The 27,224-nt window shown below is 43.8% G+C and overlaps 1 protein-coding gene across 2 annotated transcripts in view; it reads right to left on the reverse strand.

Annotated features, from left to right (window-relative positions):
* Arhgef28 (Rho guanine nucleotide exchange factor 28) overlaps positions 1 to 27,224 on the reverse strand; it is a 313,627-nt gene that overhangs the window by 235,272 nt on the left and 51,131 nt on the right. For both annotated transcript variants that reach the window (XM_076552103.1, XM_016004227.3), the window contains exon 2: positions 15,114 to 15,157. In XM_076552103.1, coding sequence (XP_076408218.1) covers positions 15,114 to 15,157 — 44 coding nt within the window. The remainder of the gene's footprint in view (positions 1 to 15,113; positions 15,158 to 27,224) is intronic.

A 27,224-nucleotide genomic window follows, 5' to 3' on the forward strand; every position in this document is an offset into this window, starting at 1 on the left:
GGGAGGATCAGAGAATTCTGAATAGAAGGAGGAGGGGGGGAGGAGGAGAAACCACCCCCCCTCTGGGTTAGATTCAAAAGGCACTGTAAAAACTGGTTTTCTTTCTCTTCATCACAGTTCAGGCAATTTGACCAAATGTCACAAATACAGCCATAAAATATATAGTCTCATGCTCTGCCTGCTCAAGCTTCCCTGAGATGTTTTCTGTGAGGCAACTGACTTTTACAACAGCGATCATTACTGTAACATACCCCTGCTCTGTACACCAGCTTTCCAAATGGATTCAAATGACTATCAATGTATGTGTTGATGTACACACAGATACACAGTGGATTCAAACTAAAGAACAGGGCATCCCATCCACACTGGCTCAGAGTACCTATGGCTGACTGAACTCAACGTAGAAATCTGGCATTTCAAATCATTATCCAAATCTGTGAAGTGATAGAAAAAGACTCATCATGTCACAGGGATAACGAAGCAACACTACCATCACCCCGAGTGGGCACAAACACAGGTCATGATACAAAGAAGTTGAGAATAGCATCCCTGCCTTCTGGCCAAGACCAGTATACAAAGCTTTGAGGAACTCTAGTGAGAACACCCTATGCTAAGGATGACCATCTGCAATACCGTCATCAAACTGCACACCACACCACTTCCCACCCATCAGGACATCTTCATGCAAAACAAAATACAGACATAAAAACGGTGTTGGTGGGGACATGGAGAAAATAGGATTCCTGTGTGCTGCTGGTGGAGCGAGAACCCACACAGCTGCTGTGGGAAACAATCTGGCAAGTCTTCAAATAGCTAAGCATTGAATTTCCATGTGGATGAGCAATTCTACTTCGAGGTATCTACTCAAAACACTGAAAGCAGGGGCTGGAACAAATCTCCAAACATCAGTGGCTTTAGAGGAATCAAGTACACAGAGATTAAAACGTCGAATGGTGGCTCCCACGGGCTGTGGGGGACTTAAGAATGCTGGGAGTGCTTCATGGATAAGGAGTTCCAGATGGAGAAGAGGGAAAAGTCTCAAAGATGGATGGTAGGGATGAATGCGTAACCATGTGAATAACTTAATGCCAGGAAAGTATGCTCATAAATAGCTAAAATGGGGCCTGTGGGGATGGTTCCATTGGTTGGGCACACAAGAGTGAGGACCCAAGTTCAGATTCCTAGCACCCATGTAGAAAAGATACACATATCTATAATCTTAGAAGGAGTGTTATTAGGTATCCACAGGAGGCAACAGAGAGATTCTGGGAGGTTACTGGCCGTTGAATCTATCAGAAACAGCAAGCCCTAGGTTCAGAAAGAAAGAGACTCTGGCCAGGCGGTGATGGCGCACGCCTTTAATCCCAGCACTTGGGAAGCAGAGGCAGGCGGATCTCTGTGAGTTCGAGGCCAGCCTGGTCTCCAAAGCGAGTTCCAGGAAAGGCGCAAAGCTACAAAGAGAAACCCTGTCTTGAAAAACCAAAAAAAAAAAAAAAAAAAAAGAAAGAAAGAAAGAAAGAGACTCTGCCTCAAAAACTATAATTAAGTGTGACAGAGGAAGACACCAATGTCAGCCTGTGGCTTCCTCTACACATACATGCATACACGTGCCCATGCACACACAGGAACATGTACACATGCATACATCTCACATATAACACAAATGGCTAAAATGTTGTTTGACTGCAGGAGATCCATCAGAATAACAAAGCAAAAGTTTTGGTTTTTTAGACTACGATGATCTATCATATCTTCCTATCTTCACAAGGATGTAAAGAAATGGGATCTCTCAAATATTTACACACTGTCAATAAGAAGCAAAATGCTATGACCACACTGGAAAATAGCTGGCCAGCTCTTTAGAAAGTAAGCATACAGTCATACACCCCAGCAAACATAATTCTACACATTTATGTCAAGGAGTTGCAGGTTACATCTGAGCAAAGTTGATAAAAAACACATGACCATAGCAGCCCAAACCTGCAAGCCACCAAATCTCCTGCAGCAGTCACAGGATAATACAAACTCACATACTCATTCCAAAGAACACTACTTAGCAAACAGAATGAAGTGCGGGTACCTGTGGCACACTGGCTACCTCTTGTGAGTATCGTGTTAGATGAAAAAGAAAAAAAATGTCTCAAAAGAATACATGTTGAATGATTCCATGCTATGTAAAATTCTCAAGTAGGACAGGGTGGCTTGTACCTTTAATATCAGCACTTGGGAAGCAGAGGCAGGAAGATCTCTATGAATCTGAGGCCAGTCTGAAATACACTGTGAGTTTCCAGACCAGCCACGGAAACCCTGTCTCAAAACAAATTCTCAGAATGAGAAAATTATAGACATGAAGATGAGATCAGTGATTGCCAGCATGGATGGATGGTATAAGAAAGGTAGGGAGATACACAAATATATCATAGTTTATCTACTCATTGATGAAAGATCCTGGCAATTGTCCTCCATCAAAAGTTTCCAAAAACAATTCCCATGTTCCCATTCATTAACACAGGACCACGTGTAATTCAGTGACTATTTCCCATTTCTACTCACTTCAACTTTCTACTGGAAACACAGAGACTCACTGCGCACCTGCCCTGTCTCAGCCCAGACCCCCTTCCTTCCCGAAGGCTTCCCCTCCTCCCTGGTGAGGGGTCTCGACACAGTATCATCTATGGGAGAGCGTGTTTAATCATCTTCCATCTATGTTCAAACACCTTTTACAATTCGATACTAAGACACAGGGAGCTCTGAGTGGAAACACATTAGTCTCTACACCGAAACTCACACACACAATTTTGTAGACCATTACATGTTCACTACTGGGTTTTGTCAAATCAGACACTTTCCTGATATACAGCACAAGTCACTTCTCTACGGCACCTTTATTGGCTACTGAAAACTGCAAGCAAGGAGGAAAAGAGCCATGAAGTCGCAAGCCAAGATGAAAAGACACAACTTCTTGCTGTCAAAGATGATTTTGACCTTCCCAGCAAATAGTCATTAACTAGCATTTAGGCCACCTATCTGTGGGCTAGTTTACGCCAATTTATGCCAAACATTTTCAGTTACTTACCAAAATACACACCATCCCTTTTACACTCCATCTTATGGTGAGTATTAAGTCGTAGAAGATTATGAATCCTGCTTGACTCACACATTGTCTTAATCTAACTTATGACTATTCAAGTATATTTAAATTAGTTAATGCTTTAATGATGTAAGCTTATTGCATCATCTGATAAAAATCCCTGATGAAAATGAATTCTCCAGTAATCACCTCATTTTATTCCCCATGAGCTTTTTGTTATTTGTTTTTACGAGCATGCAAGAAGCCATGCTTCTCCATCCTAGAAAATCATTTTCAGTAACAACAGACAGATTCTAAAGGATAAATGACCATGTCAAACGCTCAAGTGGGTTCTGTTTTAGTAGCGCTGATTTTCAAAGTCCCTGCCATCACCCCACCCTCTGCTCAGGACTTCCCACACCCAGGTCACCCACAGAGACACCCACAGGCTGCTCCCACAAATCTGTCACTCTTGATCACATGGAAGTCTTTCTGGAGAAGCACGTCAATCTTTGGCATGGTGCACACATGCAACTAACTGGTCCTAAATCCTCCTCCCTCCCCCTACTCCAACCAAAAAAGTCATTCTTAAAACCCTCTCTCCCTCTCCTCCCTCTCCTTCTCCCATTCCCTCCTCTCCCTCTCCTAGTCCCACCCCTCCTCTTCTCTCTCTCCCTCTCCTTCTCCCACTCCACTCCCTCTCCTGCTCCCTCTCCCTCTCTTCCCCCCCCCTCTGGAAAAGAAATGATGGCTGCCTATTAAGTTTAAGAGTTCAAAGGACACGTGGCATATCACAGAACTTGGTACAGGAGGACTCAGGTACAGGAGACCTACTCCAAAGTCACTTCGCCCTGTGACAGCTAGAGGTGCAGTGGTTTATTTCCTCTACGATCCTTGCTTTCCTACAGGCCTCTGGCCCAGTCAGCACATCCACCCTCCCTGAGGTTCTCCGGTTAACTAAAGCCAGCCCTATACAAGCTCCTCTGGGAAGCACTCTCTAAATTCCCTGTTGTTTCCTAAGCAAATGCAGTGTCTATCTATCCAGCCCTTTATCAGAGTGGATCATGACTAACACTCTCAGTAATGATTACCTAACTTTGAGGTCTCCAGGGCAGGACAGCCCATTTTTCCCTGCCTCTGTAAAGCTAGAATCGCAAATGGACAGTCACCAAGCTGCAGGAATGAAGTCTTGAGGATCTGGTCCATAATTTTGTCTTCCAAACCCTAGGGAGGACCCTGAGCAATGTATCTACAGCTGTCATTTTTCTTGGTCTGCAAAAATAAGCAGCTTCCAAAGCGTGATCAATATTGACGTGCACAAGGCTGGATGGCCACCAGATGCCATCAGAAGTCAACAGCTGATGGTGGGAAATGAGCTTGTAACCTGGTATTTGTTCAGAGTGTTCTGTGTGAATTACATTACAGGGAAAAATTTAAATTATTCTCTGAGGTGGTAGGGGTGGTGGGGGCAGGGTAGGAGTCGACATTTCAACTGCAATTAGTAATGTTTGCTTCCTCTCCATACACTTCCCCTCAGACACTCCTCTTCCTGCCCAGTGGCCCTGGAATGTCTGAGGGCATGCATGTCAATACCTAGACGCAATTTGAATCAGGACTTTCTAACCTATGGAATTTGCCAGCTTTTATAATTTCTCATTATAAATGCTCACTTTTTATCTAGGCTTGTATTTATAACTTTATTCTTCTTTTCTGAAAGAGCCCTTCAAGAGGTACAAGCTCATAACCTGTCCCCACCTGTAATTCACTAAGTACCGGGCGTGCAAAATCTATCCGGTGAATTAATAGAAGCACCAATGTCATGGCAAGTCACTTAGCATTGCTGACGAGAATCAGTAACCTGAGGTTCTAGGGAAACAGCTAATGAGAGAACATAGTGTAAGACACCACACCATACCCTAAACCAGCAAGGCAGCAGCTTGATTATTTATTTATTTTTTTTTTGCAGGGTTGTGGATAAAAATAACTATGAATATTGGGAGATTTTACTGAAGAACACTAACAGCTGTCGTTATTTGAAGTGCACACACGGGGCTCAAGAGAAGCCTCAGCAGTTAATGTCTCTGCTCTTCCAGAGTTTGCTTCCTTGAATCCACATTGAGCTGCTTACAACTTCCTGAAATTCCAGCCCCAGGGGATCTGACAGCGTCTTCTGACCTCTGCAGGTGCCTGCATACATGTGACATAGGTACACACACACACACACACACACACACACACACATTTTTACAAATCTTTCTTTCAAGTGCATGTGACATGGTTCACGAAGACTCTTCGCCAAGTCGGAGGATTCTGCAAGAACTTTCTAGGGAAGGCGAGTTCCCAGACCTTTAACGGGATAGCCTCTCTCGTGAATTCTAGTCCTCAACAAGGCTCTGTCTACCTCACAAAATGTACACACACACAGTGACCAGAAATGTCGTCAGCTCTCTGGACATGTTTCTCCCAATCATCAGGTCTGCTGACACTTTTGATTACAGCCCCTCCTGACTGATTCCCCCAAGTTCTTCTGTGTCCCTGGAATACAAAGGTGAACAAACACAATGACTGTCCTTGTCCCAAACAATGATGGTCACATACCTACTGGGGAAACCCAGAGAGAGAGAGAGAGATGCAAGAATCACAATAAAAGAGAGCTCTAGAGCCATCCTCATCTCTCAGCTCTGTGGATGAGGATGCTTCCCACAAGGTTGAATTCAATCCCAAGACCCCACAAGGCAGAAAGAGAGGACTGACTCCAGCAAGATTTCCTCTGGCCTCCACACATATACTGTGGCTCAAGTACACACAAATACATGGATAAGTAGATGTTGAAAACACTTAGGAGCACTGCAGGACGAGCCTCGGTCACTCTATATGGGATGGACTAAACTGAACCATTTATGACTTAAGTGCTGAGCACTGAGCTAATCCTGGGAAATCTGTGTACAAAATCATTTTAACTTCTGCTATTTGGATGCTTTTACATTTAGTAGATGAGAAATTACATGAAATGATGGTAACAGCAAACTCCTTCAAAATGTAAAGCATAGAGTACGTCTAGAGGACTTCCCTGAAGGTATGACATTTGAGCTGAAATTCCACTGAAATGGAATACACTTAGTCACACAAAAGGAGAGGAAGCAGGAGTGTACCCAGAAAGGAAGCAGCCACACAGAGGCCCTGGGATAGAAAGAAACATAGCACTTGAGAGAAACCAGAAAACACAGTATGGCCAGAGCTTCTAGTATGTGGCCTTTCTACCATCCCACCCGGATGATCAAGAGCCATTTTGAATTATCAGCAGCTATTAAACCAGCTGGATCCCCTCCCCCGCCCAGGGACACAGGCATCCATCAAATGGTCTTATAGAAAGTCAGAGGGCATGTTTGCTTCCCTTCGATCAACAAACACTCACGGAAAGACTGCACAGAATACCGTAAGATGTCAGGATACGGTGAATGGAAAAGGAGGGACCTGGGTAAAGCCCTGGAAACAACGGATGGGGACAGAATGAAGTCAGCTTTGGAGAGGCTAGGACAGGCCTTGTCCAAGCAGACTGCAGGAGGAGAGGTGGACACAGGCCAGGAGCCTGTGTTCTGGGGGCAAGAATAACGTCCTCGCAGAATCGAAGAATGTGGAAACTCTGCAGGGGCTAGACCAGCAATCCAAAGGTGGATGGGGTCATTGTCAGGACTGAAGTAGGCAGCCCCAGTACCAGGAGGCCCTACTGCAAGCACAGAGGGGGCCTCTGAAAAAAGTGGTTTTCACGTGGGATGCTTGGGAGACTGGCGCTTGGCAATGAAACATCGGGAAGCTGGAAAGGGGGCTACTTTAGAGGGAAACTTGAAAAATGCTTTTAAGAAAGTATCACCATCTGGGTTTTAAGTCAAGGATGGATAACTAAGTGATAATGGCAAACAGACTTCGTGGAAAAAGAAGAGGCGGCCGGAGCAGAGGGCAGGGCAAGAAGGTCACGTGTGGGTGTATTCAAGGAGGGGTTACAATAGAATAAGAACAGGAGAGCTGGCCCAGAAAGAGGGGAGAGAGGACTCTGGAGAAAGCCACACAGCTAGGGCAGGAAACGCAGCTCACACACAGCCCTGGGACACCAGCATGGGAGTGGCAGGAGGTCAGGGACCCCAAAGGGTCACTTTCCAGCATCAATCAGAGCACGCAAATCCTCCATGGCGCCCACATGCACACTTTCCGTATCAGCCCACAACTCCAGCTATTCTTGACCTGGCCCCGCCCACCTCTAACCTACCTTCTCCTTCACAAAACACCCACCACACTAGCCTTCTGTTGCTCCTCTAAGACAGGAAGTTGCTGCCCTCTCCTGGGACCTTTGTGCCCTCTGATCCCCCCTATTAGGACATACTGCACGGATCACTCCAGTCGCCGCACACCTATGTGTACATGTAGGTACGCACGCGGAGACACACACCATTCTCCAACAGAGCAGCACCATGCTCTAGCACAGCATGACCTGGAATTCTCATTTTTGTTTGTCTGCCTCTCCCCGTTTCCTAAATAGACTAGGGGAAGGCAAGGGTCTGGCAACTCTTTGCTATTACAGTATGTGGAGCCAAATGAAGACTTAAGGGGGGAGGGGGAGCCAGCTTAAAGAAGAGAAAAATGTAAACGTATGACCTTTCTAAGATCAGCTTCAATCGAAACAAGAGACCTAAAGCCAGACTGCATGAAGTCATGGAGAGGAAGTCTTAAGACAACTTCTCTAAACCACACACACCTGGGGGGAGGGGGAGGTGCATCACTGTGACCATGCCTTCCAGAAAAGCTGCTTTTTTTTTTTTTTTAGAACACCTAAATAAAACACTTTGACCAGCTCACATTTCAATTCTTCTTCCAAGGTTCTCAGTGTTGAGACTTAAACCATCAGGCCTGAAACAGCCCCTCAGAAGGAGTTTATGTTTAAGAATGAAATGTGAAGGTCAATCGAAAGGCCAGCAGGATGGTACATTGGGTACAGGCACCTGCCATCAAGCCTCATGACCTGAGTTCCAAGGTGGAAACCCACACAGTGGGAGTAGGTAGCCAACTCCTGCAAATTGTCCTCTGTAGACAACCCCATGTGTGTACACAGGAATGCACACACACACACGAAAAAAATTAATGAAATGTAACAAAAATCAAGTCAGTTGCATCGAATTATTTATTGAAAATGCAAAGGTGCACATTACCCAAAATTGCAAGACGGTCACTGAAATAAGGGAAGCGAAGTGATGTAGACTTAGGGACACTTGGTAATTATAGACCCAAAAGCTTTTCAAATATCACAGGGCTGGGCAGGGTGGCTGCTGGCCAGGCAAGGTAAAATGGTCCCCCTGGTCCTCTCTGCTCTGTGGCTACAGCGTGCCACTTTGGAAGGTGCCTCTTCTGAAAGCAAGTAGGTGAAAAGGGAAAGAGATAAAAGTGGGCCGGGGGGGGGGGGGGGGGGGAGCAGGCCAAACAGAGAGAGTGGGAAAGCTCAATTAAGCTGAGAACAGGAGCTCCTTGCAGCCTGGCTTAAACGACACTGGCAGAGACTGCCAACAGCTGGCAGCTGGCAGGAAGATGCCCAAACGCCTAAGTCAGGACGCAGACAGTACTGCAGACACATCTGCAGAGAACAAACCCGCATAAAACATGCGGCCCAGCAGTTGACTCCAGGAGACACACACACACCGGTTTCCACTCTCTAAGCCAGAAATAGCTGCACACATCTGAAAAGACACCATTGCCCACACACCTTGACCCCACATACTTCCCCTTCAGGATTTCTCCAGAAGCCGGTGAGGACAGTAGAGAGGAACGTTCAGAAGCCCTGTTTATTTTGGAATCGGTGTAGAGATGAAGCTAATGGAGAGGCTCTATCGGGTTTCTAAGTCAAAGCTTTTGCTAGAGTTTGCCAGTGGATCTCTGTTTGTCTGTGCTTCTGGGATATTAGAGAGTTAGTGGATCTGGGTTTCTGTGAGCAAAGGAACTCCCGAAGGTCAAGACTTGCCTGGACATAGTTACCACTATCCTTGAGGACAACAACAACAAACAAACAAACAAAAAATGTGAGACACTTTAAGGACCAAGAAATACTGAGATTTTCCTACCATGAAGTTCAAGGAAGACAGCAGGGCAGGAATGGCCCAAACAGCACCCTTGAGTGCCCAAGAAAATGGAGTTCTAGTGACTGAGCAATGGGGACAGTACTTTATCAACCACTGAGGTGGGGAACCCCCAAATCACCGAGAGATCTGCCACTAACAAGTGCCACGCAAATGCATACTATGCTTTTTAGCACAGAATCTGGGGAGGCAATGCACAGCGCCACGTCAGCAGCGTCACCATGGTGAAGCAAGTCGCCCCGTGGGGCTTTAACTTCCTCATCAGCAAAGGGACAGAAACTGGTCAAAACCCTCCAAGGGGGTCCTTACAAAGACTACCTGATGATGTGGTCAAGCAAGGCCAGTCAGGCATGGGGGGTGTTAAGGGTCGTGAGAAGCCAGTCATGGGGACAGAGAGCTACAGACGGAGAAAGGGCAGGCCTCAGGACAGGATTTCCTTCAGCAGGAACCAGAAGTTGGTGGGCCTCTGCGGGAGTCCGGAAGGAGATGTCTGCCGGGTGCTGCCAGAACAAAGCCATCAAGCCACTTACTGCCTCAGTAGGAAGCTTCTTCCCAGAGCTAGGAAATGGCCCCGGGGCTCCAACAGTCCAATCCGACAACCCGGGGACCCGTCCTCAGAACCCCCAACAGAAGGCAAAGACCCAGGGAGTATACTCAGCCAAATAACATCATAAACTAGAAGACCCAGACTATCGGAAAGGCTGATGAGGGAGGATTTAGCTCAGCCACCTAAGGCATGGATCGGGTCTCCAAACACCACATTACAATTTCATTTAGGACACGGAATGATCCCAGAACAACCAGCATCCTTCTGTAGGATACTGAGACTCCCATAAAATAAAAATAAAAATATAACATGCAACAGGAATAGAAGATTAACTTAGATCCAGCTGACAATGAGCTCCTGAGAGAACTCCAAGGTCCGACCAGCTGTACAACATGCAGCCCTAGAGAGAAACGATCGCATCTTCCTCAGCCAAGTCCACCAGTGCATGTCAGAAAGGAAGCCGAAGCGAGAGTCCACAAGCAAAGACTCACAAGTGCACCTCTGCAGATGTTGCAAAAACCTCCGCAGATTGGCCCAAACCAGAGAAAGGACAGAAGTGAAGGGTTTTGTTCTTATAAACGTGAGGTTAAAAGGAAAAAAATTTAACATACCACTTTGAAAAGTGAAAATGAGACAATAAATCCCTATTTCATTATTATCACGACTATTAAGGCTAAAATTCTGGACATTAAGTATATCTGAAAACTGCTGACTAAAATGTGAACTAATGACTCTCACAACTCAATCCCATGCCTATGCAATTATACATTGTATCACTATATTCCATTTGCTTAACAAGACTTATTTTCTTAGACTCTAAAAGTCAAGCAGTCTCAGTAGCCATATGGATTTTTCATATGTGTGTGGAATGTACCTGCCTCATATCCAGCCATTCTCCTCTCTTGTCCCCCATCCTCCTCCTACTGGTCTCCTGTTATAAAAAGGGAACTACTGAACAGTCCATCGGGGCCACTCTGGACGTACAGCAGAAGGTAAGTTAGCAAACGGCGGAGACACCTGTACACCATGTCCATCACGGCGTTATCACAATTGCCAAGAAACAGTGCCAGCTCTGGTCCTCGTTAGCAAGGATAAATTTCAAAAATATGGCATAGATTAAAAATGGAGCAATATTCATCCATGAAGAAGAACAAAATTACATCCTTTGCAGGATAAAACTGAAACTCAATGTATTACATAAAGTACACCAGACTCGGGAAAGCAGATATCCATATATTTTCTCTCCTGTACCAAGATCGGCATTTACAGAGTTAAAGGAATCTTCAGCCAGAAAATAAACACTGAGGGTTGGCTGCCTGGCTTCTAATTTACATCTCTGCAGACTTATACACTCCTGAGCATCACCTCTGTTGGCTTGAACCCCACCACACCACAACACCCCCTGACAATTCAAGATGAATGTGAAGTCTAGACTACAGTAGAGAACAAAGAGCCTGGCTTTGCAGACCTGCTGCTTGAGGGCCCTTCACCCACAGATGCAGGAAGCTGTTCCAAGGCTGCAAGTTGGATTTGCAATGCCTACCTCCCAACGATGCGCAAATCAGCATTGGAGATGCTCACCCAGCTGTCAGTCTTGTCATGCTGCTTCTCCTCAAACCTGACCACCGTCTGTTTCTCTTTTCTCATAACAGGGGCTAAGTGGACCACCAGGCTTTACTGAACTCAACTAGATTGAGTCTGAGGCGAAGCTTAGGCATATTCTGACTAAGACTAGGGCAAAACCATCTTCCTAAAGATAAGCAAACAGACATGAGCCCCTATAACAAAAGATACAATAGCATCCATATTTCCTTCTGAAATAGATTCCTAGTACAATAAGAAAACAATTTTGTGTCCTTTCTTTGTGCTTGAAAGAAAATACAAAAGATTGGCTCCATAGAGTCATGGACACAAGGAGGTCAGCATAGCATGAAAATGCTACGTAGAAACTAAAAATAATAGAAGCTAAAATTGTGCTGGCAATAAGGGGGAAACAGAGAAACTAGACACAACAAAAACATAATTAAGCTGAAAACATGCTTCCAGAATTCAGCTCTCATCTTCCCAAAAGACAAAACAATCCAGCCCTGGACACTGTTCTATAAAGAAAAAAAAAACACAGAAGAAGAAAGTTTTTAAAAGACAAAAACTGAAAGTTTTCTTCATGGATCCAAACAAAATAATGGGGAATTTAAAGCATATATTTATATCCACAGATAATCAGGAGTTATAAAAACATTTCTCTACCATCTTTAGAAAGAGTTCTCCATAGTGATACCAAAATAGAAACACAGGAGCATTTTAACCGTAAGAACATCACAAGAACTCATTCAAACCAGGACCCAGTCAAAGGAATCAGAAATTCCTTCTAAGACCCATTTGGATGAGGTGCTTTTTTCTGAGCTGTGAGTAGAGGTCAGGGAATAGTTTCCATCAACATTTTGCCCTCTGGAATTATCAAATTATCCAGATGATATAATTTTCCCTGAGGCAAATCTCATAAATTAGTTTATTTTTAAAAAGACTGTGGCGGTGACTAAAATTTAAATTTTTATTTTAAAAATATGAATGCCTGTGAACAGGCATTAGTAAAAAAAAAAAAAAGAACAGGCATTAGTAAAATAAAAAGTATATAGTATTATTGTATAATTTAAGGCAACATCTGTTGTGAGTTCTTCATAATTTATGGGGGCAGGGCTATCTTAATTATAAAGTTTACCAGGGTTATTTTTTCCAAGAGAACTAGTTAAAACAACTGAGATTGTCAAAATCACATGGGAAGCATCAAAATGAAGAGACAGGATGCCTCACAGTCAACTGACCACCATTAATTACAGCCCAAAATAAACGCTGAGAGAACTCGTGACCAAATTCTACACGCACACAGATGGACCCCTGGAAGAACACACGTCGAACTGTTAACAGGCTCAGAACTCATGAGATTACACACCAGGCTTCCAATTGGTTTGACTTACTCTAGCCATAATTTGTGTGTGTACAAAATACAACACACATACATTTTAAAAATGTAAGTGTTTATATACCAAAATCCAGTGAACTAGGAGAAACCAGACACAAGCACATTCACCCCTGGACACCCATGGTGCACTGGTTCCGGGACCCCGGTGTAGATGAAATGCACAGATGCTCAAGCACTTTACCCAATGGCATAGCACTGGGGTATCTGTGCAGAGCCCCCCCATCCTCCCAGGCACTGTCATCTCTACGTTGTTTTTAATCCCTAATTCAACACAAACACTGTGGAAATAGTGGCCATGCTTTGTTTTGCAGGCAACAATGGCAAGAAAACACTCTGCCTGTCTTCAGAACAGATGGAATTTCACCTCGAAGTACTTATGACAACTGTATTTACAAACATCTGATGAGAGAAGACCAGGGACGAGTCACTCCCCCAAGACACAGGAACGAGCAGTAGCACAGGTTCCGGCTCTGTACCCATGCATTGTGAGCATTTGCTGGGACTTTAAGAGTAGTTCCCATTATAATATATGCCACTGGCTTCCCATTGGTTGTGGCCAAGTAGCCACACTGGCTTTAGTCCATTTGCAATGATTTTGACATGAAATACTAAATGAAAAGGGCAGGACACAGCATAGCTATGCAGTTATAGACAGAGCTATGAAGAGTCGGCCATATCGAATATATTCAATGCATTCATTTAATCTAGGATACCATGAGTTACAATATGCATTTTATATTTCACTACAAATGCCATGTTTCATAGTTACATAGAACTATACAGTCATCAAATGAGTTCTTCTAAAATTAACATATGCACATATTTTATCATGCATCACAGAGATCTCTCCATGTCGTTCTGTGCACACAACAGCTTTGCCTTCTGATGCCGGTTCATAGTGAAGTCAATTATCTCATGAAGTATACACCAAAATGACAATAATATAAACCACCTGACCAAGCTCACAGATACACGGGGATAGGACCTGCCAGGACAGAGTGAAAGCCAGGAGATAGTTTCAGAAATAAAGGGAGAAAATTATACCTTAGAATGGATGATATAGTAATATTTCAATACAAAAGCTATATGAGGTGAGGTTGTGACTTATTTTCTTAATACTGCTTGGCATTTCCTTGTGTTTCAATGAGTATACTTTTAGCAATTAGAAAGATTTTAAGGTGTGACTGCCTACTTGGGTCATTTAAACATCTTGTACCTCAGAAAAGTGTATTAGTTCTTCTTCTTCTCTGTCCTGGCCAGTATGTCTCTGTTCATAGCAGCTACGGCAGGAGGATGGCAAGTACAACAAGATCCTGTGGTTTTATAACATGATTCAGTTTGGGGATTTGTCTGTTTTGGGGGGGGTAAGGGGGAGCAGGGTAGGATCAGTGCAGAAAAGAAGAAGCCACATGGTGAGCAGCAGGAGGCTGGGGAGTCTTTCACTGTTTAGTCTTAGGCCCATCTTTTTTTTTTTATATTTAATTATGGCAGGGCCTAGAGAACATTTAAAAACCTGCGTGTCACAATCTGGAGAGAAAACTACAGACCCTTGAGTAACTCAAAAGTCAGAAATCCATGTATTTTATTATTGTGTCGTCCAGGGAATATGGTGGTCTGTATAGTGTGTGTGGAAGGGAGTGAGAAACAGGAGAAGATGGGAGACTGTGCTAGCTGAGTAGTGGTAGGTGGTAGATGAATATATTAATATTTTTATTAATTGAGGTTTCTGACTAAATTTGTTCTGGCTCCTTAATATTCTGCTCTAAACCACTGTTTCACCCACACATACATCCATACCCTCTGCTCAGGCCCATCTCCAAGGAAGGAGGCAGAGAGGATGCCAGGTGCCATTTTGTGAGCAAGGAGACAACTGGTTTAGACCGCACCAGAACTCTTCTCAGAAACAGGCCAGAGGCATGTGGAAAACTTCTGTCCTCTGCCTGGCACGTCCACACACACCTTATACTTACTCTCTAAATTCCTATTTCATGATCAAAGCCAAAACCATTATCAGCAAGGAATACCTCCAAAATTAAAAAAACAAAAAACAAAAAGCATACCTCCAAGGCACACAAGAAAAACTTTTTGCTATTATCAGAAAATTGCCACAAAATAAAATGTCCAGAAATTCCTCTTAAAAGTAAGCCAAATGATTTGGAAATTGCATAGCTTTTCAAAAAATACTGAATGAAAGATAACTAAAGTCTAGATTTGGAAACAGGAGCCAGGCCATTTCAAAAGGCTATATAAAAACACGGGATGCAGACAGTACCGCTCCGTGTGTTTTAAAGGCCTCTACTCCGTAGTAAGTAAAGCATTCTCTCCCCCACTTCAGTCACAAGGTTTCCAGTTAGGACGGGGCCCCTTGGACCTGAAGCCCAAGGCTTAGGGACTTACGTAGAGAGGCACTTCACCGCAGCTCAACTCCATGGCTCCTGCATCTGTAAGGGAAACAACATAAGTGTTAGGGTGGAAAGCCTGTCACCAGCCCTCAGAGTCCTCTGTGGCCCACATTTCAGTATCAACATTATGGAGGAAGGAGTACGATACTTAAGAAAGCTACAGATATTAATATATATATATATATACATATATGTGTATATATGTATATATATGTGTGTGTATATATATATATGTGTGTGTGTATATATATATATATATATATATATACATATATGGGCTAGGGTTGTAGATTGGAGGTGGAGTGTTTGCCTAGCCAACACTTGGAGTCCATTCCCAACACCCCCTTTACAAATGAATATAGAAAAGAAACATTCTCTTATATAAGATTGTTCTCCACAAGGAAACAGAATGGCAGCCCTTCAAAAACTTCAACATATGATCAGTAATTTGATATCTAATACATACACAAATGAACTGAAAATGGACTCACTGGACTCAGCAGTTTTATTCGCAAGAGCCAAAGTGGGGAGGCAACCTGAACACCCAGTAGCCTGCCCAGGGACAATCCAAATGCAGCAGACATACGCAGTGGAATAACATTCTTCCTCGTGCTACAGCATGAACGAGACTGAAAGATTTGGTGCTAAGAGAAATAAGCCAATCACAAAATAAAAAACACTAGTGTCATTCCACTTACATGAGGTCCCTAAATATGTAAATTCAGGGCCGGAGAGCAGAACGTAAGCTACCAAGACCTGGAATTACTGTCCAGTAGATACACAACTTTTACTTGGGAAAATAAAAACACAGTCCTGAAGATGGATGATGGTGATATTACACAGTGCAAGTGTGCTTAATGCAGCTGAATCACATACTCAAAATGGTCCAAATGATAGATATATAACTGTAACACAAAGGCATAGTAAGTTACATACAGTATGTACCTGGGGCAAAATAAAAAGTAGCTGGAAATAAATATTCAAATTATGTGTGTGATGACACAGACATGATGCAGATGGGTACATACAAATATAGTCTCGCCTTTATTCTTTCGCATTAGTTTCCACACATAAGGAAATCCTATCACTTCAGACACTCCCCTGATTATCCCAGAATTGGGAATATTTCCACAAGCCACAGAGGGGCAACATAAGCATTAGAAAAGCTTGCTCATAACTCACCATTCTCTAACAGGCTGCTATAAGGTCTTAATCTACTTTTGCCCAGATAACACAGAGAGCATAAGACCATTCTTGCCTCTGACACAGAGGCCAAAGATTCTGACCACATAATCACAGTGGCATGCAGCCCACCGGCAAGCTAACCAACTTCTGTGCCAGCTGCATGAGCCTCCGTCTGCCTGTGCCTAGCTCTTTAAAACAAGAGCACACAGGTGTCGAGGGCAGAGAGGAAGGCAAATGAAATGTGGTGTGTACGTACAATGGAACGTCATTCCACCTGAAAAAAGGAAGAAACACATGCCACACAGCCTGGGTGACTCCCAGCAGCATGTCCTCAGGGAGATGAGCCAGACAGAAAGAGCAGTGCCCTGTGGTTCCAGTAACACGGGACCGAGAGAGTCAAAGGTGGTTTCCGTCAGCAAGGAAGGGAGACTGTTTTGTTTAATGGACTTTAACAGATGCCGAGGTTCAGGGTTTGCACAATGAAAACTGTCCTGCAATGGATACTGGTGATGGAGAATAATAATGTGCTTAACACTCCCAAGCTGTACACACACACACACACGCACGCACGCACGCACGCACGCACGCACGCACGCACACATACTGAATAAAAACAGTCTCAAAATAGCACCTAGAAGCTGGCTTTCTGATTAGAAGTCAAAGACCCACCATCTCTCACTGACCCCTCTGCTATGGTTCACCAAAGGCGCTTCAGCTGAACAAAGACAGCTAAAAGTTGGGCCAAGTACAGAATGGATCACATGGAAATTCTGACTGGGACAGGCAAGGGGCATCATCATCTTCCCTCACCCCGAAGCTGCACCGATCCCCACTGTCATCTCTAGGTTCTGTTCGCCTGGCTCTGGGCTTTGGGCCCCACTGTACAACCCCAGGGAGCTCTAGGAAGGCGGGCACTTTGCACTCGGAACGGTGACATTTAATATACCAATTCCCGGAGGATACACTTGGCAAGGAAGAATATGAAAAGCTCTATTTTTATTTACTTCTTTGTCTAACGTCAACTAAATTAAATGTCCTGATTCTTCATATACAGTCTAGCATAGAAACCTCTCGGGTCACAGATCACATGAGTCATCTTGAGACACAACCATCGTGGTGGGGGGGGGGGAGGGAATAATCCAAGGGCCTGACAAGAGGGAGCCGCTCAACCCCGTTCTCTGTTCTCAACACACCATGCCCCGTGCCACTGGAACCCACTGGAGTGGGCTCCTGGATGAGAATCTTTCTGAGACAGGATTTCTCTGCGTAGCCCTGGCTGTCGCTCTGTAGACCAGAGATCCACCTACCTCTGCCTCCCAACTGCTGGGATTAAAGGCGTGTGCCACCACAGCCCGGCCAAATTCCAAATTATCAAGATGGCACTTTGAAAGCTGAATCCATGTGCACTAGTGCTGACCCTGGCTTTCACTATGTCTGTCGTGCACCAGGACAGCAGTGGCTCTTCACCTTGTAGTGTTCACAGTCAGGCCATATGCAACCTCTACTGAAAACCTCTAGGAAAAACTAGATTTCTACATAAAATCAAAAGACATGCACTGTCTTGGTGATCAAGTGATTTAAACAGCATAAACAATAGAGAAAAAAACCTAAAATGTATTTCCTCATGAGTAAAACTGTTTCAGACCCATATATCAAAATAAATTAAATGGGGTGGAGGTTTTACCACATGCTAGATGAAATATAGGTATCTTCCCCTACCCAAAGAACTACAGGCAACTAAGGAATGCTGGGAACAGGAGAACAAGGCTTCCTCAGGAGGGAGCACACCAACTGTTTATGCGATATCAAAGAGTCAGCCCTGGAAACACACATATGAGAAGCAGTATACAAGCCAGGAGGGGAGGCGCAGACCTTTAATCTCAGCACTCGGGAGGCAAAAGTAGGCAGATCTCTGTGAGTTCGAGGCCAGCCTGGACTTTACACAGTGAGTTCTAGGACAGCCAGGGATGCATAGAAGGATCCTGTCTCAAACAAAAACAAAAAACAACAATAACAACAACAAACAAACAAGTGATAGTATACAGTCTGAGCAGGTTGTATTTATGTTCTTAGGAAAACATATGTATGTAACAAAATTTAGTGGGAAAAAAGGTCATTAATTTTAATAAGAGCAAGGAGGGGTATATGAGACAGTTTGGGAGGGAGGAATAATACCAAAAAGTGAAATAAATAATTTGTAAATTTTTTCTTCCAAAACTCAGCTCATATTTTCAAGATTTTTTTTTTAAACAAGAATCAAATTCAAGGCTTCAGGCATTCTAGGCAAGCACTCTGACACAGAACTATATTCCCAGTCCTTGGTTTGTTTTTAAGACAGAGTCTTAGTTATAAGCCCAGGCTGGTCCTGAACTCATCCTCTTGACTTGGCCTCCTGAGTGCTTTGATTACAGGTGTACATCAAAGCACCTGGCTGGATTTTGTCTATTTATAAAATACAACAACAAAAAAGTGGTCCAAGGGGAATGCGAAGAAATAAGAATGGATGTAATTATGATCAAAATTAAAAATACATTGTACACATATATGAAAATGTCAAAGAATACTATACATGGATGTACACACAGTGTGTGTGTGTGTGTGTGTGTGTGTGTGTGTGTGTCTGTGTGTGTGTCTGTGTCTGTGTGTGCGCGTGCGCGTGCGCGTGCACCCATACAACCACCATTATGGCCAGCACAGTGTCAATCCACTATCCTATTCAACATGACTCAGTAGCCAGTGTTGGTTCAAACTTCAAGTGTCTGAACCCAAATAGTTTATTTTATGTATATTTAAGCACAGCACAATTTAATGAGAAAAATTTCCTGGTGATAATTAACTCAATTCTGTGTGTGCAACAATGCTTAACACGTGACTACCTTGAAACTCTTTGCAAAGTACATGTGGCATCCTCCATACAGAAGGGTTCTACAGACAAAGAAAACCAAGCTCATGATAAAGGTCTTGGCGAGGAAGGTCACCAGGCTATTCGCCACATCCACTCCAGTCTTCGGAGTGGAAACAGGTCAGACATCTCTCTCCCTCTGAAGAGACAACCCTGCGTGTTTAACATTCCCAGTCCCCCTAGTGCCTATCTGTGAGTGCAAGGACTCTGTGCCTCTCACAGGCTACTTTAAATATGTTTTAAAATACATATATACCCAAAAAACATAAAGCATTTTGGTGAGAATGTGAAAATTATATTCTGAAAAGCAAATTGCTTCCTTAACAAAAATAAAATAAAATAAAATAAAATAAACCATGACTAAAACAGTGGCTCTGACACAGGCGTTTGTTTTAGTTCTGGGGGTTAGGAAGGCACGCACATGTATGTGCACAGAGGCCAGAGGCAGACTTCCAGTGTCACCCTCTGTGACTCTCAACCTTACCCCTTAAGACAGTCTCTTACTGAACGGGAAGCTTCCCTTTGGGCTGGCCAGAGAGCTCCCAGCATCTGCCTGGTGCCAACTTCCAATGCGGGGGTTACAGGCACAGGTGGCCATGCCTAGCTTTTTATGTGGGCGCTAAGGATTCAAACTCGGGTCCTAACGCTTGCACAGCAACTGCTCTGACCAAATGAGCCGCCCTCACAACCACAGGAGCCATCTTCCCAGCCCCGACGAAGTCTTCAAAGCGTCGCACCTGAGAGTCATTCACTGTCATTTGTGAGCGAGCTGCCATAATGAAGGACTTGAAGCACACAGCGGTCTCTGCCTGTAGCCAGTCAGAATGGTTCGCTTCACAGGAACGTTTCAACGCACCCACATCATTACAGCTTCTACAGGAAGCAGCTGTAAAAGCCTTTACCATGGGCTATATGGTGGCAGCGCTCCTTTTTAAAGTTGTTGAACAACATGTACTACATAATTTTAATACAGAAGTATTCCAAACTTTTTGGATTTCTGAGGTGGGAAGTGTCTGTTTATGTTTGAGGCTTTGTTTGCGTGGGGGGTGGGGGGGACAAACCCAAATGACCTGTCCTTGCCAGAAAGAAGCAGTATTATAATAAGTGGAAAAAGAAAATGTATTCCAAAGGCTGTAGACAGTAGTTGTCACAGTGAGGATGTTTTGAAAAGGACTGTTTGGGCCACCTCCTCCTCCTCCACAGTCTAGCCCAGTAAATGGATGGAACTAGAAAAAAAAAAATCATATTGAGTGCGGTAACCCAGACCCTTAAAGATAAAGTCGCAAGTTCTCTCTCGTCAGAGGCTCCTAGCTCCCAATCTTCAAATGTGAGCACATATCCTGGAGTTCCCGCAGAAACCGGGAAAGTAGAAAGGGACAGTCGCCATGGTGGGGATGTGGGGGATCAATAGGGAGGAGAATAACAGGGTACCAGAGATCTGGTTAGGGAAATGGGGGGAAGGGGAAATTCTAACTAGAGAACAGCGAGGGATATAGAATAAATATAGAAGGCGGAGGGCGGAAACAATAGTAAGAATGTCTGAAAACGTCACAAGGAATCATACTGTGACCTACTGACCTAAAAAAGCCTATAATACACCTAAGTCTGTGTATATATATTCACATATAAAGCTTAAACAAATTTTCTCGCTGGGCAACGCTCCCTTCAAGAGACCACTGAAGGACCCACCTCTGCCTCCCATATCACCACAGCTGTCTGTGGTGGTATTGTGTTCCCCAAAATATTGTATACTCTAATAAACTTATCTGGGGTCAGAGAACAGACAGCCACTAGATACAAAGGCTAGAAAATGGTGGCACTCACACCTTTAATCCTAGCATTCCAGAGATAGAAATCCCTCTGGATCTCTGTGAGTTCAAGGCCACATTGGAAATAGCCAAGCATGGTGACACATGCCTTTAATCCCAGAAAGCCAGCCTTTAATCCCAGGGAGTGGTGGTAGAAAGCATAAAGATATATAAGGCGTGAGGACCAGAAACAAGAAGCATTTTGGCTGGTTAAGCTTTCAGGCTTTGGAGCAACACAGTTCAGCTGAGATTCATTATGGATGAGGACTCAGAGGCTTCCAGTCTAAGGAAACAGGATCAGCTGAGGAACTGGCAAGGTGAGGTGGCTGTGGCTTGTTCTGTCTCTCTGACCTTCCAGTATTCACCCCAATAACTGGCCTCGGGTTTGATTTTATTAATAAGAACTTTTAAGAATCCTGCTACAGCTGTCCAATACTAATTCTTTACAGTAACATTGTCAAATATCGCTTAGAACATGCAATAGACTCAGGATGCCACCTGATTAATCTTTCTCTCCTCCCACTCTGTGGAGTGGGAACCCCCACACACCAAACATGAGAAGCTCTCTTTTGGGTTGTTGATCAGGCCTGTCTAAGAGACTCCCAAAACACACAGTCTAGTACTGTTGCCCTTTGGGTATCCCCGGAAGGTAGAAGGAAGTCCCTAATGCTGACAGCACCACGTACTTCCCACACAGGGCTCAGAGGCCCCAGAGTGGGAACGGGCCTGAATGCCTGCCCTCTGAGAACTAACTTTCGTGACATCAGAAGGCGCCATGCAAGCCTCCAAAGGAGGGAAGCCACCACAACCATTCCGTCTGGCTGTGACACCATGAACTACAGCAACAACTACCACGGTACAGTCACCCTGACTTGGTGTGAAGTCAGGGGACTTGGAGGAGAACCTACAACCACCGCTTTACCAAACCATCATGATCTCTAAAACATTCTAAACAGTGGTCCTGATACCCAGAGACAAGCCCAGTCCTCACCCCTTGTCGAGGAAATTTCCCTTCGCAACAGACAGAGACCATTACAGAAAGACACAACCAATCAAAGTGCAGAGTTGGCTCCACCCAGTCCCAGTGGAGACATCTATAAAGCAGCTCCTGCACCTAAAGCTCAGGAAACATTGCAAAAGAGGGGTAAGGAAGATTAACAGAGCCCGAGGATCCGGGAGTTTGCTGAGGGATGGTGTTTCCTAGGCATGTCAGAAGTTACACTCAGAGTCTCACCAACATGACTGCCTAAACGTGAGCTAACAAGGACAACAGCAACAGACACCCCATGGTGGACAGGGGAAAGATCAAAAGGCCTCGGCCCTACCCAAAGAACCACAGGCAACCAAGGAATGCCGAGAGGGGGAGAAACAGTCTTCCTCAGGGAAGGGTACACCAACTGGTCATCTAATACCACACGGTTAGCCCTGAAAACATACACACAAGTAACATTATACAGAAGGAGTAGGTTGTATTTAGGAATAATATATATGTGACAACAATGAATGAAAAAAGACACCATGAATTGAAAAAGAGCAAGAGGTACATGGGAGGATTTGGAGGGAGGAAAGGAAAGGGAAAAATGGTGTAGTTATATCGTGATCTCAAAAATAAAAGGAGTGTTTGTATATAAGCCCACAGTTTGAAGATCTGCGGACAAAGTGTGCTTTAAATTCACATTTATGGTAGCCCTCACGTCTGTACTCTGTGAATGTTTAGAACAATATTGAACCTATTTTTTAAAGCTTCCAAGAGAAGCATTTCCCAGCTTTCTCATTTCGTTTGTCTGATTTATCCAACACCTCCTGGTTAGTTTGCAGAAGGACAGACAGCTCTCAGGGAAGGTGAGCATTTCTTTACTGACTCTCGAAGAATTGCAGGGGCTGGGGCTGGAACCTAAGTCTCTCAGTTTCAGGGCAGCGAGCAGAGAAAGTCTTTGCCAAACTCCGTATCACGGGGAACGACCCTCTCATCACCAAACACGCCAAACCTATTTCAAAGTAGACAGCAATGAGAAACGAAGGACTCAGAGCACACAGCTGACGTTTCACACTCAGGATTTTTAGGGGGATAAACAAGGTTAATACAGAAACTTAACTGTCACGTTTAATCCTTATAACTTTTTCCATTTTTACATAGAATATGCAACATTGTTGTAGAATATTATTTTAAGCTGTGTTCCTTTGTTTATGTTATATTTGTTTAACTCTGTGAAGCTGTGTTACTGTGCCTGTCTAAAACACCTGATAGTCTAATAAAAAGCTGAATGGTCAATAGCAAGGCAGGAAAAAGGATAGGTGGGGCTGGCAGGCAAAGAAAATAAATAGAAGGAGAAATCTGGGAAGAGAGATTGAAGAACAAGAAAAGGAAGAGAGGAGGACACCAGGGACCAGCCACCCAGCAAGCCATGGGGAAAGAAATAATGAAAGGTATACAGAAAGAGAGAAAGATAAAAGCCCAGAGGCAAAAGACAGACAGGATAATTTAAGATAAGAAAAGCTGGCTAAAAACAAGCCAAGCTAAGGCCAGGCATTTATAATTAAGAATAAGCCTCTGTGTGTGATTTATTTGGGAGCTGGGTGGTGGACCCCCAAAAAGACAAAGACCAAAAACAACCAATGACACACCATTGTGTTGGTATGGTGTGTAAGTAAACACATAAACACATTAAGTATGATACATGCTAACTCTTTTTTTCTTAATAGAGTGCATATTAGCATTTTGAAAATCTGCTTCTAAAAAAGCAGGCCCTTCCCCATTGGTCAGGACTTCCTAGCAGCTTGCTTTCACCTAGTCCAAGCAGATATGGCTGATGGGGATAAGGTACAACTCTAAAGTGCAATTCTCCGGTGCATGTGATCTGCACCCAGGGTGAGGTGGTGTGTGTGATCTGCACCCAGGGTGAGGTAGTGTGTGCAATCTGCACCAAGTGCAAGGTGGTGCATGTGATCTGCACCCAGGGTGAGGTGGTGCATGTGATCTGCACCCCAGGTGATGCACACCGCGTTCACCTGGCACTGTGAAGGACCTGCTTTCTCCACATCTCGCTTGTCAGTCCACATAAGGCTAAGGAAGACAGAGAGCTGTCTCAGCTTCGATCTCAACAGAATCATCCAGGCCCAGACACCACATAACTGATTCTGTACCTGCTGTTTGAAACTCGGATCTTATTTCTGCCACCTCGACCTCTTGCTGTTTTTAGTGTAGCAATTTAAAAGTCACTTTGATTGATATTAATTACATTTTCCAGATTAACCTCCTTTGACTCCTTAAGTAAAATAATCTTAAACCAAAATATGTGACATCAGTTTTGAAAATCTGGGTTTCCTTGAAGGTTTAATATTTTGTAAATGCATCAGCTTAAATGTCTGGCTCTTGTTACTGTAGACGTTGGAACCATTTTGTTTTTATCTTTTCATGTATGTGGTGTGTGACTGTATGAACATGTGTGTGCAGGAATAAGTTTGCACACACACGTCATGATGCACACACAGAGTTCAGAGGACAACTTCAGGTTCTGGAAACACCCACCTTCTACCTTGTTTAAGTCAGAGTCTCGTGTGTGTGTGTGTGTGTGTGTGTGTGTGTGTGTGTGTTGTGTGTGTGTGGTGGTGGTGGTGTGTGTGTGTGTGGTGGTGGTGTGTGTGTGTGTGTGTGGTGGTGGTGTGTGTGTGGTGTGTGGTGGTGGTGGTGTGTGTGTGTGTGTGGTGGTGGTAGTGTGTGTGTGTGTGTGTGTGTGTGGTGGTGGTGTGTGTGTGTGGTGGTGGTAGTGTGTGTGTGTGTGTGTGTGTGTGTGTGTGTGGTGGTGTGTGTGGTGGTGGTGGTTTGTGTGTGTGTGTGTGTATGGTGGTGGTAGTGTATGTGTGTGTGGTGTGTGTGTGGTGGAGGTGTGTGTGTGTGTGTGCGTGTGTGTGTGTGGTGGTGGCAGTGTGTGTGTGGTGGTGGTGGTGGTGTGTGTGTGTGTGTGTGTGTGTGCTCCTCCCATCTCCCTATAGGAGCTTTAGGATTATGCGGGGTCTAGGTATTCAAACTCCTGTCCTTACGCCTGGGCAGCAAGAGCTTTACACACTGAAGCATCTCCCTAGCCCTGAAACTGGTTTAAAAGTGTTTCACAGCTGACGATACCACATAAATTGAAATAAATAAGAGAGTCCCCAACTGCATTCCAAATCCTTCTAAAACTCCTATGGACATTTACTCAGTGAGGGGTAGAGAAAGTAATAATAAAAAAATAAAAAAAAAAAACCACGATCCACCCAATTCAGCTGCCAAACTTCAAACTGGATCATTATTTTTAAAGTTTATTCTCCTTTGGGTTTTCCTCAGATGAACTCCACATTCATGGGCAGGGGCTATGAGTCCCGATCTCGCCTGGCTAAACTCTGCTTCTTCTTCTTCTACAACACTGGTTCTCAACCTTCCTAATGCTGTGACCCTTGAACACAGTTGTTCATGCTGTGATGACCCCCAACCATAAAATTATTTTCGTTGCTACTTCATAACTGTAATTTTGCTGCCGTTAGGAATCATGATATAAATATCTGTGTTTTCCAATGGTCTTAAAAGTAACCCATGTGAAAGGGTCGCTCGACCTTCAAAAGGGTCACAACCCACAGGTTGAGAACCACTCTTCTACGCCAAGTATAGTAATCAAGTAAGTTTGTGTTTTGCCGGGTCACGTGTAGCTGTATTTGGCCTTTACCATCTCCCTGTATAAATGTCATGCTCCGGCTTTTGCTGTGTTCCTAAGGCCTGACTCCCTTCTGTAACTCTACACGGTTCATGTTCAAATCCTTAAAAAAAAAAAATCAGATCACATTTTCTAAAAACATTTTTTGGGAAAGTAAATGCCAAAATATTTCCAAAACTCTCACAGAGACCAAAGCATGGTTTGGACTGTAGTCCGTAACATTTTTCTTAAGTTTGTCTCCAAAAAGAGAAACAAATGTTACTAATGAGATACTAAACTAGATTTTACATTACAACAAATATCTAATATCCAAAAATCTTTGATTGCCAGTTAACTCTAAAGAAAAATATTAGCCATTTTAAGTAAGCTAAGTTTGTAAAATCAGGAAGGAAAGCAAAGATAACATTTAACTTGCAAGAAAAAAAATTCAGTTCCTCACTTTGTGAAATTCCAGGTTCCTAACTCTTGTACCTCCAATGCAAGACTCATGGATGTGAAGCCAGGGCTTCCTGGTTTGGGTGTGGGTATTTCTTGGGGTGGGAGTGTTGTTTGTGTGCTGTTTGTTTTGAGACCGGGTTTCACTATGTAGACCAGGCTGACCTCAAACTCACAAAGATCCACCCACCTCTGCCTTCCAGCGGCTAGGAAGGCCTGCAGCATCATACCCCTCAAAGCTAGATCTTTAACTTTGTCTTTGAACATGTTAATAATCAATGTCTTACATTGCTTTTATAAAACCCATAGCATTTACCACTATAAATAGTAGTAACTACACTCAGAAAGCTAACGATATAACACACCCTAGGCTAAATATTCTATAAACACGGCAGCCTGAAGAAGAATATGTGGGAAACAAAAGCTTAAACATGAAAACCTTCTACACTAAACTTAACAAAATTACGTGCCCAGTAGGTGGCCCCTCCCCTCTCCTCCTCTGCCCCTCCCCTCTCCTCCTCTGCCCCCTCCCTCCATTCAAGCTATTACACTCTGCAGAGCAACAGGCTTCCGGTAGTTTATGCGGATTTTGTTGCTGTGATTTGCAAATGCTGTAATAAAAGAGAAATCAATTTAAAACTCAAAAGGCTTTAAGGCATACATTATTTATAAAGTTGAGAAAAGCATCATTGGGGAACTGTTTAAGTTTTATATGTGAAGCAATTTATCAATGAGAATGCGGTGGCACAGACCCACTAACAAGTAAAACAGAAAAGTCATAAGACAGCCGCTTCAACCATAATAATTTTAATGCAAAAGGAATAAGTTAGTGTGTCTAACCAAAAGACATCTGTAACAATGCTCTGAAAATTTAAATATGGCAGTGCAGATTTTGTGATGTACAATCAATTACTTTGGCAGAAATAAGCATGCACCATCCTCAATCCTACACACACACACACACACACACACACACACACACACACACACACACACTCACGAGTCCACTCTCTGATCACTCTCTGGGTTAGCACAAAGTTAAAAATGAAAAATGGCAGCTTGCAGAGGAGCCCACAGCAAACGGCAGA

Source organism: Peromyscus maniculatus, chromosome 15 (genome assembly GCF_049852395.1).
Source record: "Peromyscus maniculatus bairdii isolate BWxNUB_F1_BW_parent chromosome 15, HU_Pman_BW_mat_3.1, whole genome shotgun sequence".
NCBI lineage: Eukaryota > Metazoa > Chordata > Mammalia > Rodentia > Cricetidae > Peromyscus > Peromyscus maniculatus.